The sequence below is a fragment of the Herpailurus yagouaroundi genome, unplaced genomic scaffold (assembly GCF_014898765.1).
Source record: "Herpailurus yagouaroundi ecotype Mexico unplaced genomic scaffold, PumYag 192, whole genome shotgun sequence".
In the NCBI taxonomy this organism is placed as follows: domain Eukaryota; kingdom Metazoa; phylum Chordata; class Mammalia; order Carnivora; family Felidae; genus Herpailurus; species Herpailurus yagouaroundi.
Genome location: NW_024412423.1, coordinates 26,585,963 through 26,598,440, shown reverse-complemented (window position 1 = coordinate 26,598,440; position 12,478 = coordinate 26,585,963). Strand labels below are relative to the sequence as shown.

The 12,478-nt window shown below is 43.7% G+C and overlaps 1 protein-coding gene across 5 annotated transcripts in view; it reads right to left on the bottom strand.

The window, feature by feature from the left end:
* Window positions 1-12,478, bottom strand: part of CYSTM1 (cysteine rich transmembrane module containing 1) — an 82,634-nt gene that overhangs the window by 41,547 nt on the left and 28,609 nt on the right. For 4 of the 5 annotated variants that reach the window (XM_040444664.1, XM_040444667.1, XM_040444666.1 and 1 more), the window contains exon 2: window positions 2,766-2,987. In XM_040444664.1, the coding sequence (XP_040300598.1) occupies window positions 2,766-2,987 (222 nt within the window). Of the gene's footprint in view, window positions 1-2,765; window positions 2,988-3,167; window positions 3,259-12,478 lie in introns of those variants that run through there. The other variant, XM_040444668.1, reaches the window with a different exon arrangement.

Sequence of the window (12,478 nt, the reverse complement as noted above, 5' to 3'; positions counted from 1 at the left end):
TTTTGTACATGGGGAGGGCTGGGGAAGACGTAAACTGCTGGGTACAGAGTGGAAAGCGGTAAACCGTCTGCCAAGATGGTCACCAACAATTCCTCCTGCTCTACATTCACATGCTGTTCCTCCTGAGACAGAGTTTAATTTACATGAATGTTTATAATAGCCATGACTTACTATTCATCACAAACAGTAGAAACCCAAGCATGAATGGATAAAGAAAATGTGATATATCCAGACAATGGGGTGTTATTTGGCAACACAAAGAATGGAGTACTGACACAAGCGGAGGAGCCTTTAACACGTTACACTAAGTGAAAGAGCCAGTCATAAAAGGCCATATTATAGGATTCATTTTATAAGAAATGTCCAGAACAGACAAATCTACAGAGATAAAATAGATGTATGGAGGGGGAAGGTTAAGGAAATGGGAGTGATTGCTAAAGGATATGGCTTTCTTTGGGGTGATGAAATGTTCTGGAATTAGCGGTGATGGTCATACAACTCCCGACTATATCTCTCAATAAAGTTGTTACCAAATCGGGGGGGCGGGGGGCAGGGTATCGATGACATCTATTTCCCCTCCTATCGAATCCAGCCAGCCTTGTGACTTGCTTTGAACAAAAGAATATGGGTAAGTGATGGTGGACCACTTCTGGGCCTAGACATGAAAAGGCTGGCAAGATCGTACACTCACCCCCTTAGAAGCTAACCACCATGCAAACAAGCCAGGGTAGATGAGAGACAACAGGTAGAGAGGGGCCTCGTGGAAGTAAACCAGGGCCCTACTCATGTGAATGAAGGCATCTGGGACATACCAGCCCCAACCAGGCTGACAGCTGAATTAAGTGACCCCAGGAGAGATCATAGGAAGCCAACTCACAGAATCATGAGAATAAGTCATTGTTGTTTTAAGCCACTGAGTTTTGGGGTGGTATGTTATATGAGGGATAACTGACACACAACCTCTCCAAGCCTCAGATTCTACCTCTGTAACATGGGACCAAAGCTATAGGGCTCTTGTGAAAGTTACATGAGGCCAGTACTAGGTACTAGGCTTCAGAAATACTAGTTGTTACAGTTGTTACCATTAAATATCATCCCAGGAGACCCCAAATGTATTGCAAGTATACTCCTTGGTAAGCCTCATTCCCACAAGCACCTGTCACCTCCAATCACATGGTTTTCAAAAAACTGGTTTCCCAACAAAGAAAAACAAAAGATATTTTTACTACAATTTCTACTGTAAAACAAACAAAAAACAAAAAACAAAATTCTGAACCATAAACAGACTTAGATTCTGCTTAGCTATCTACCCAGCTACCTACCCATTCAACACACCTTTATTAAGTCCTTACTGATTACCAGACACAGATTAAGAATAACTAAGAAGACCTCCCTCCTTTGAATCAGAAACAGTTTCTACACAGAAGCTGTTGACAGAATGGACTACACACTTTCACTTCAGCTGAAGGATGTACCTGCAGTTATAGATAAATCTAAAATCATCCAGCTGGAGAAAAAAGTTATAGGCACAGATTCCAAAGCCAAACCATCAGGATTCGAATCTGGAATCTGCCCCTTCTAGCTGGCCAAGTCCGTATGCCACTCTGTGACTCAATGGCTTCACTGTAAAATGGGAACAACCTCATAAGATTGTTCCAAGAATTAAATGTTAATGTACATAAAGCTCTTAAGAGACCACTTGGCACACAAGCACTCATTAAGAATTAGCTAATCTAAAAAGCTGAAGGCACTGTAAAAGAGCAAACCAGAAGGTCATACAACAGTTCTGACAGTCACCAAGACATCTAGCACAGTGCTTCTCAAGACGTGTCCATTCTAATCCACCACAGATTGAGACGTATTGTAAAATGCAAGATCACCTGCTTGAATGTCACAGCAATGTCAAATTACTCTACAAGTTCTTCTGTTTACTCGTACTTTCTGTACTTATCACATTCACAGACTGGCACTTATCTGCAGAGTCAGCTTTGAGTAGCACTGTTCTAGCGCACAAGGACTCATAGTCCTGCTGAAAACTCAGCTAGCAAGTTCAAGAGAATTATGAAAACATTTATTTTTTTTATTATTTTTTTTTTTAATTTTTTTCAACGTTTATTTTTGGGACAGAGAGAGACAGAGCATGAACGGGGGAGGGGCAGAGAGAGAGGGAGACACAGAATCGGAAACAGGCTCCAGGCTCTGAGCCATCAGCCCAGAGCCCGACGCGGGGCTCGAACCCACGGACCGCGAGATCATGACCTGGCTGAAGTCGGACGCTTAACCGACTGCGCCACCCAGGCGCCCCATGAGAATTATGAAAACATTTAAGCAAAGAACATCAACCCAAGAGTAGGGACAAGAGGATGACTTGGAGGTCAACAAACCAAGAGAGAAAATAATCCCAGCAGGCCAAATCTAAAATACGAAACTGGGTGTCAGGGCAAGAACCCAATCAGTACTTTCCGCCACCGGTACCCCAAAAGGGGCCATCAGAAAACACATCGACCAGGAAGTCATCAGCCCCACAGGGATAAGAGACATAGAGGAAGTGGAAAGAACGGATGCAGGCCTCCTGAGAAAGAAGTCCTTCTCAGGAGTTAGAAGCTACCTTAAGCGGTCACCAAGCCTTGGGAACGTCAACCACAGCACACAAAGGCTAGCGTGCCTTCTCTGCCAAAGAAAACATGCAAACATTTCCTTTGATGACATGGGACTGTGCACATGCACACCCACATACACATATACACATACCCAACTCCCAGTACCTGTGGTTTTAGGAGGCTCCTGAGGTCCGCCCTGCCAGCCATACTGTGGGTATCCTTGGTAGGGGTAACCCTGAGGAGGTGGGTAGGGTCCCCCCATAGGTCCTGGAGGGTAGCCCTCTGGTCCCATTGGTTGTTGTGGATAAGGTGGGTACGGGGCCGTCGGACCAGGGCCCGGATACGGTGGAGGGTTCCCTGGGTTCATCGGGGACCTGCAGAATGTACCTAAGAGACAAACAATGAAAATTATTCTCACCTAATCCATGGAAATCATTAGGAAAAAAACTTCAACCCAAGAATAAATTTACAAAATCCCTTAAAGGATCTCAAACCTCTTGTAAACCTTCAGTTTTGCCCATTGTTTCTTTCTCACCATTCCCACAATTGACTAATTAGCTTATGTACCTGGTTATATGCCTTCTGCCTGCCTTCCTCACTAGGCATAGGCTGTGACAGCAGGGATCAGGTCACCTTTGGATCATCACTATGACCCTGGAGCTTAGCATGATGCCTGGTACAAGAATAGGATTTTTTTTTTTTAATTCTCTCAAATGTCCACAAATATGGCTGCATACATAGCTCTAGGAAGAAGGCAGAAAGTCTAAGGGCACTAATCTTGAGTCAGACCAGTGGAGGCTGAACCAGCCCAACCAGGGCTGGGCCACACTGGATCCTCTAACAAGAAGCACTTCGGCAATGACCCACCAAAGACCCACAGCTCTCAGCAGTTGAACGGTGTGTCCAGGCTTCACTGGACTGAGGGCAGAGCTCTCCACACAGGATGCTGAGCATCTCCTCAGACCATCCAGGCTCCCAGGACCCTGGAGGGCTCACCAGGAACCCTCACATTTGTGTGTATAGGTTCCTGTTCTTGGTGGTTTGCTTCTGTGAGACAGGCCATTGCTTCCCAGCCCCCAAAACGCTCGTTAACCATTCTCATGACTGGGCTTGAAGTCTGGTGGGCCGTATCTCCTCTCCATCAACCCTGCAACCCTTGCAGTGCCTGACATTCCAAGGACTTCAGATTAAAAGTATCACTGGGGAATGCAAAGTACATATTCTGGATGAACGTGCTATCTGTCATCTTACTGTCTTGCACTGTTACCCACCTGCAATACTGATATTTAACTTTTTACCTATTCAGAGGTCTTCTATCCCCAATTAAAAAGTTAACAGAAGGAAGACTCTCATACTCAAAATTTAATAATTTCACTACTTGTTCTCCATAACATACAATCGATAAATTTGTAAGGGACTTTACACATATGTAAAGAACAAAATAACTATAAACGTTCCCTAGAAAATCCGGATTCAAGTAACAGTAGACTTGGCAGGTCCAACAGTGGCAGGATGAATCTCACACAATCACATCCCCCTACACAACAGTGGTCACATTTCCAGTCAGGTATCCATCCATTCTTGCCTCCGTACCAGCTCCAGGGTGAGACCAGGGCTACCTAACCCAGTCCAGGTCACCCTTTCCCCTTTGTGATCAAGATTGGTTCAAGGAATCCAGGACTAAGCCAGTCACACATGGCATCCCTCGGCCGCTGGGATCGGTTCTGAAGTGGTTTGAAAATTAAGAGCTTGGCGCTCTCCGAACACACTCCCAGCCTCCCTTTTCCCTGAACTCCGGCACACACTAAGTCTGGCAAGGACAGGGCTTCTGAGCCTTGAGGAAGCCAGCCTTAAGGTGAAGCAGGCACTTCAGAAAAGCAGAGCAAGAGAAAAAAGAAATGGGATTCCAGATGACTTTATAACAGTTTATAAAGAAAACAGGCTGAAACCTACCCTAACCTTTTAGACCTCTACAGAACTTCCAGGTCTAGGAACCAATAGTATAGTAGGCTAATGAACTCCTCTGAGCGACATTCAAGCACGCGTACAGTTATACAGTGCTGACCGCCTGGCACTGTGCTAAGTAGTGAGGTACGGAGATAAGTGAGGCTCAAACCTATGCCTTGGGCAACTGACTAACAAGGAAGACATAGGGAGAGTGATTTTTAGAAAAGTGGTAAACAGACAGCTAGATAGGAGCAGGGGCTTAAACCCAGCAGGAGGTGAGTGTGTCACTTGAAGGAGGTGATTATAAATTCAAACTTCATAATATGGAAGCAGAATGGCTCCAGAGTCTCTATTTTGACATCTGCATTCTGTCCCTCATTTTAGAGGCTCTTATTTTTCCAGGGGCCTAACAGGGATTCAGAAAAAAACTAGAGTTCTTTCCCTTCTCTGCTCTCTGCCAACATGACATCACACTCTGACCTGGGAACGGCTTTCGCCTTATCCTAATGCAAAGACTTCTACCAAGAAGGCTGTGGAAAACCTAGTGAGCGCTTGTTTGCAATAGAACTCAGTCTCATTGACCCTTTCCCCCCAATGGCTATTCCATTATTTACTTTTTAAGTCACAGAAGAACACAGTCATCGTAACTAAGCTTTCCAGAAATTCAGTATATGGGGAGTGGGGTCTCCTGTGAAAGGGCCTAATCCCATTGAAACAGTATTTTATCTTGATTAGTCCAACAAGACCCTGTAGTAATGATCATTCTCACTCTAGCAAAGTCCGGACCAAAGTCTGCAGACATTGTTCTGAGAACAGCGACCCGTGAGAAGGAAAAAAGAACAGAGCGTATAAAAGTATTACAGCTTCAGACTTCAATGTTTCATGACTCATCTTGATCTATCTACTTACATCTATCCCCATTATCCCCATGCTGTTCTCTTCCTGGAACCCTCAATAATGTATGTGTCCTCTCTCCTCCCTCCATCATGTTTCCCCCTCATTTCTGGGATGTACCTTTCTCCTTCTACCTGAGGAATCACTTCATGTCTAGGGGGGAAATCCCAAGAGGCACTTATAAAGAGCATACACCACGCAGGCACTCCAGCTACCGTGCCCCCTCCTTCTGTCCCTGTGTTCTAAAGACACACAGTCATCTTAAAGGGATAAAAATCTGCATCTATCTTCATTTTCCTTCAAGTTAAAAAAATTCCAGTAAAAGGGAAAGCCACAGAAACAGCATCTGTGCTGAGATCAAAGATCGTGGGGCTGGCATTTGAAAAGCACGACTTTGCTTAATCAATTGGGAATCCCAAGTTTGTACAGAAGCCAACCAAAGCAAAAACAAAACAAAGGCTAGCTAACACTGATACAGTCTAGTGCAAAACACTTAATATAATCAAAACACAAATGAGCTTTCAATTTAAGGTATGATACTGAACTCTGCACCATAAACATTTTCCCTTTATAAATTTGCTCAGGTGAAATACACACCCTACTATACCAGAGGGTGTTACACCAAGGGTCAAATGTAAACTGGAAGTTGTACTATTAAAGATAAGTTAGGGCCTCAAATAAGCTCAAATCAAGCAGCAGCCAAGATCCATTAATAGACTGCACTGAACACTGCAATGTGGCGATCCCATTCCAGACAAGCTCCAAGTCCCAGGATTAGCATTCAGACATACAATGAGAAGACCAGCAACTATGCTTTCAGAAAGTGGTCCTGTAAGATAAGACCTCAAACAAAGTAGACACACGGGAAAGAATGGTATGTTTCAAAGTTGTTATTATTTTTTAATTACAAGATGCCTAGTAGCCTGGCATTGACCCTGAAGAGAATACAGTAAAGAACTTTCCTCTGGAAAAACTAAACAGCCCCAATGGAAAAAATATTATTGATATCAGTATTTATGACCCCGTAAGTCTGCTCTCAGATGTGGACTAAAGTGTACTGAGTCCATAAGAACATTCAAAGCAGTTGTATTTATAATAGCCCCACAGTGGGAACTGTCCAAATGCTCATCACAGCACAACAGATAGCTTGTGGTATATACAACAGAAAACTGTCCAGCAAAAAAAAAAAAAAAAAAAAAAAGAAAGAAAAGGAAAGAAACAAAGAACAAATATTACATGTGGATGAATCTCACAGATGATGATGAATAAAAGGAGCCAGATTCAACAGACTTCACACTGTAAGATTCCATGTATATGAGGTTTGAGAACAGCCAAAAGGAATCTACGGATATTGACTGGAAGAGGCACAAAGGGAGCCTTCTGGAATGATAGAAATGTTCTACATCTTGAGCTGAGTCATGTTTATATGAATACTACAAAAACCCATTGAGTTGTACATTAAAATTCTCACACTTTAAGTTGTACAGTAACAGACAGACAAAATTTGGCTAAAAGGAAAAAAAAACACACTTATAGTGGTTTTCCCTGGGTGCTGAAACTATGGGCAATTGTTACTTATATTCTTTTGTATTTCTGAAAGTTTTAATAAGGGAACTTCTATAGTCAGGGGAAAAAAAGGTTTTCTTAGTGCCTTCTAATATTTTCAGGCTGCTCATCTTAACTGCTAGAACACCTCTGTAGGCCTCCTATCTATCCACTCACAGGACCCTGATATCCCTTCCTACTACTAATTTAACCCTTGTTGGTAACCTCTTTTATATCTGCTCTTCATTAATTTTTGTAGTCATTTCTGTAATTATAATTCTTTTTTCACAGGCTACTTCAGGTCCTTAAGTTCTTTAAATGTTTTCTTTCTGCTTCAAACTAAGAAGTCACTTGGCTGAGTATCAGACATGGGAAGAAAAAATTCTCTTGCTTACATACAGACCTCTTTGCTTGAAACTATTCTTATCACCGAAGCCAGAAGTCATGCTTATCCCTCCATCCTCACATATCCTCCTTCAGAATTTATAAAATTGTCTTAAAGTTTAAAGCATGAGAGCAGATCTTATTCTAACGACCTCCTCTGTGTGCCTTTTTTTAACTCCTTGATTTGTTGGCCTTTTAACAAGATCTTTGTAAACAGAGTATTTATATTCTAGGTCCCTCACTTTTTCTTGATTCTCATACCCATAATTTTGGGTATGGTTTGTTGGGCTAAAAAAAGCTTTAGAATTACTGGTTTTGTGCCGCTCTATCCTCTGAGGCTTACAGTTTTCATTAAGTTTTAGCACTGGCATGTTGGTTTATTCCATTCATAGTCATTTGTTCATTCCACAAATACTTCCAGAAGCACTCACTGTGACCCAGCACCAGCGGTTCCAGGCACTAGGGACATAATGGTAAGCAAGAACTTCCACTGGGGCTAGTGAGAGAGGCAGACATTAATGTCAGCAATTACAAAACCAAGCTGAGAGGGAGGAAGCACTTAGCACAGCAAGCTCAAAGTAGAGACAATAAGTCCTGGAAGTCAGAGAAAGCTACTGAGAGGAAGCAATTATCACATTGAGAGTTAAGCATAAACAGAAATCCCTGACTACTCACCCTTCACTGTCTGGTAAGAGACAACCGCCTGTGAGAAAGACCTGAGCACACTGGAGGAGGTGAATGGGTTCATTATGGCCAAAGGAGACAGGATGGGATGAGGCCAAAGGGTCAGCTCACAAACAGCCTTGCTAAGAATAAACCTCCATTTCACTGCAGCTTCCTTTTCTACAGTTATTACCTCTTGTAAAAGGATTCACCCAACTTTATTTATGCTTGTCTGGTACTGTTGGCAAACCTAACCATTTGTTTATTCAACGATAAACAGCATTCAACAATATTAAGGACACGACATCCCAGTACCAGGGGTATGAGGCAAAAAATCCTAGCTGGCTTGCTCTCACTCTTTGATACTGCTAACAGTAAAAATAAAATGACTCTTTCCATTTGTCTGTTATTGCATCAGATGGAAAATGCTGGAAGTTCTCCAAATTGCTAGGGTACAGTGATAGTTTGGCTATAAAGACGAGACAAAACTCACTATGGGCAGTCACCTTAATGAGTTCTGTAATTTTACTGAAACAGGTGCAAGAAGTGTGCAGGAATGGCCCCACCAGTACAGGAAGTTGTGTCGCAAACAAAGTGACTGGGCAGGGAGCACAGTTGAGAAGCAACAAATGGCCTCTACTCTGAACCCCAGAGCCCAGACCACAAGGACAGGCATTCCAGAACCATGGGCCTTCGCCTAGGAACAACCTACTCCTGACACGGACAACTTTACACAAGAGCCCCGGGGACTAGCAACAGCAGGGGATTGACCTTTTAAAGAAGGTAGTGATGCTCCCAACAATAGAGCAACGCTGGGAGACCCGTGAGAGTTAATCATCACAACATGGGCAAGATCTGTGCTTTTATAACTTGCTCACCATTTCTAACACATTTTGCGGTGCCACCATTTCCTAAGTTGATTTTCTTTGGGGGGCAGGTTGGAAGAATATAACCTGTACTGTTACTTCATCATTGTCCAAACACCGATTCTGGTGTCAATTTCCCAAATATTAGCCATCCCCTACCTCATTCAGGATCATTTGTTCGCCAGTTCTACCAGGTCCTGAGCTGCCCTCATATAATCCATGAATGAGTATTAGAGCATGTCTTTTGTGTCAACATTCTGGCCTGCAGCCTCTCTGTGGAGGACACAATGACACGTATCTCAGAAATGGCACCTTTCACGGAACAAGGGCATCAAAAGGCATGTGAAAGTTGAAGAAATAATGGTGGATCATCAATCTCTGGAGGCCCTGTCCTAGAGTAATGAAGAGCTTCAAACAGCATCTAATTTTCCTTTCTCACACAGAATTTGACATACAAACAAAAACTAGAGAGGAACCTAAAATCCTGCCAACTATTTAGCAACATGGTTTGGTAATGCCATTCTGGTTAGTGCTTTAAGCCACCATCCCCAACATTAAGATAACACAAAGACGTAAGCATATTCAACTTGTCCTGATACATTAGTAATAAAGTCTAAAAAGTCATCCCCATGTTAATTATCCACATCACTATGTGGATATTTATGTGGATATTATATAATTATCAACATTATTTGAAAATATTACAGCCAATCAATCTCACCTCCCTCCAACATTAAACTTGGTATGCATATTTTAGCATTCAGCCAGCCTGGGAGACTTCGAGAAAATCTAGAGAAGTTCCCCTCCAGAGAGGTAACATATCACCCGGTAACATTTTTTTGTATAAAGCTTTCTATAAAGAATCTCTGGCTGGATCCATACTTGTTGCTCTATAAAATCTAACATCAACACTTACTAAGCAGCCATTAAAAAAATAATTGCTACATGAAAATATCTATCGACAACTAAAATAGCCTACCTAAGCTGTCTAGGCATCGGTATACCATTCCTCCCTAACGTTTGGAGGAAACATCCTTTCTTTTTACCTAGTGATGATTCTGTTTTCTTACATATTCTTCAATAAAGGCATGTTTTTAAGTGAAACCTTTAATAAGTAACAACACCCTATCCTTTGAGCCAGCAGTTCACCCTTTAGGAATTTATCTTACAGATATATACTAGTTCTGGTATGCAAAAAAATTTTTTTTGAATGCACACAACTTCATACCCCCTCCACAGATATTACAGCATTTATTTATAATAGCTATATAACACCTCTCTCTCTCTCTCTCTCTCTCTCTCTCTCACACACACACACACACGCATGCACGCACATGATGTATAACATCCCAAAGGGCCACCAATGTGGGAATGGTTAAATAAACCATGGAACTTCCAAACCACGGCATCGCTATTTGGCCTTTAAGAATGAGGCAGAATTACATGTGCTGATATGGAAAAACGCCGACAGACTCAAAACAGCAAATTGCAACACAACGCATTCTATTACCCCATTTGGGTTTAAAATAAAGTTCTATTTCTAAACTTGAACGCATTACAGTTATATTAATGAATACAATTATTCATTCAACTGTACTTTCTTGTTATATGTAATTTCCACACATATTTGACAATAAAAGTTAAAACCCCTGCTGATCATCTTTGGGTAAAGTCTGCCACGTGGCTTTTAGGAGAAAAGAATCCATCTCCTAACTCACTAAACGGAAAGCCATGCTTCCAACAACCATCTAAACTACCAGTGAGAAAACACTCTGTTCCAGTTGCCACATGGAAAACCCCAGCTGCGGAGCAGAATCCACAGCTGCAAATGGTCTCATGGCTTCCAGGATAGCCTCGCCAAGGACCCCCTTTCCAGCCTTTATTGCTCATATACGGTTCTCTGCAGAAACCACAGGTCTGCCTGGACGCAGGATTTCAGCTTCTCGAAGGACTCCCCAAGGGTGGACCTCAGCTTCTGTGATAGCTCCCAACAACGCCAGCAAATCCTGACAACTCCCTCCCCACACCACTGGGACCCCCAAGCGGGGAAAAGACACCTCCACCTCACCCAACCGCTCAGCTCAGGGAGTCTGGTCAGTAACCGAGCTAAGATGCTATCTGAAAGCCAGTGGGGAAGTAAAGGTTGGCTCCTCCTCAGAAAAAAAGGTTGGGGACCTCTGAATTAAATCTAGTCACTGGGACATATGGGACAGCATTGTAACTCCCGGAACTTCAAATAGCCAGCCCTCAAAGTGACAATGGAGAGAAAATGAGGCCCAGCAAGAGGGAGCATGGAAAGAGAAAGCGGCGGTGAACAGAAGGGACAGAAAAAGAGGAAAAAAGCTATTAACACAGAAAGTGAGTTGGGGACATGAAAGGATAGGTTACAGCGGGAGAGAGGGAAAAGAGCCCAGCTCTGCCCCCCTGCCAAGTTGAGAGGACACACTAAAAAGGGACAGGTCCATCCCTCTCAACAAGCCTGACAAGGCCACTTCCCAGGCCAGGTCCCCCACCAGCACAGCCCCAGAAAGACTGGCTCCCCTGCCCCCTCCCAGAGCATTAGATTAGGCTTTGTGGGAAACCTGAAATCCTGATGGCTCAGAAAGAGGCCCCTACAGCTTAATGTGCTGGCAATTTAACTAAGCACTCCTGGTTCCTGCCGGCTACCGGGCCAGTCAGGGCTTTGCGCTGCCATTAGCACGCTCTCATGACCCTCTGAGAAAAGCAGCAGCCTAGCCAGAGCTGTGGGGTGCCTCTTAATGGGCAGGAGGGAATCTCCCTTCACACCAGCAAGAGACACTGCTGCCTGCCATGTGCCAGCGTGGGCTGCCCGACCAGACCTTACCGTCCCAAGGCAGCGACGGCTCTCCCCTCCTTTCTTCATCTTTGTAACTTTAGAGCCACAGACATCGAGGCCCACAAAGGCTAGAAAAAACAAATGCTAGGCAACTCCAAGATTTCCGTCACTAACATCCACAAAGAGCTACTGAGTATGAGGACGACAAGGGGCTCAAAGTAGTGTAAGATACTCAGGAGTGAAAAACAAAACAAAACAAAACAAAACAACTGCATCCACCCAGAAACAAACGCTTATAGGGTCAATTAATGTACGACAAAGGAGGCAAGAATATACAATGGGGAAAAGACTGTCTGGTCTTTTGGTGCTGGGAAAACTGGACAGCTACATGCAAAAGAATGAGACTGGACCAATCTCTTACCATACACAAAAATACTCAAAGTGGATTACAGACTTAAATGTGAGACCAGAAACCATAAAACTAAAAGAAAACATATGCAATCTTTTTTTTTAATGTTTACTCTTGAGAGACAAAGAGAACATGAGTGGGGGCAGAGGAGAGAGGGGGAGAGAGGGAGGGAGGGAGAGAGAGGGAGGGGGAGAGGGGGAGAGGGAGAGAGGGAGAGAGAGAGAAGGAGAGAGAGAGAGAGAGAGAGAGGGAGGGAGAGAGAGGGGGAGAGAGGGAGGGAGGGGGAGAGAGAGGGAGGGAGGGGGAGAGGGAGGGGGAGAGGGAGGGGGAGAGAGAGGGAGAGAGAGAGGGAGGGAGAGAGAGGGAGGGGGGG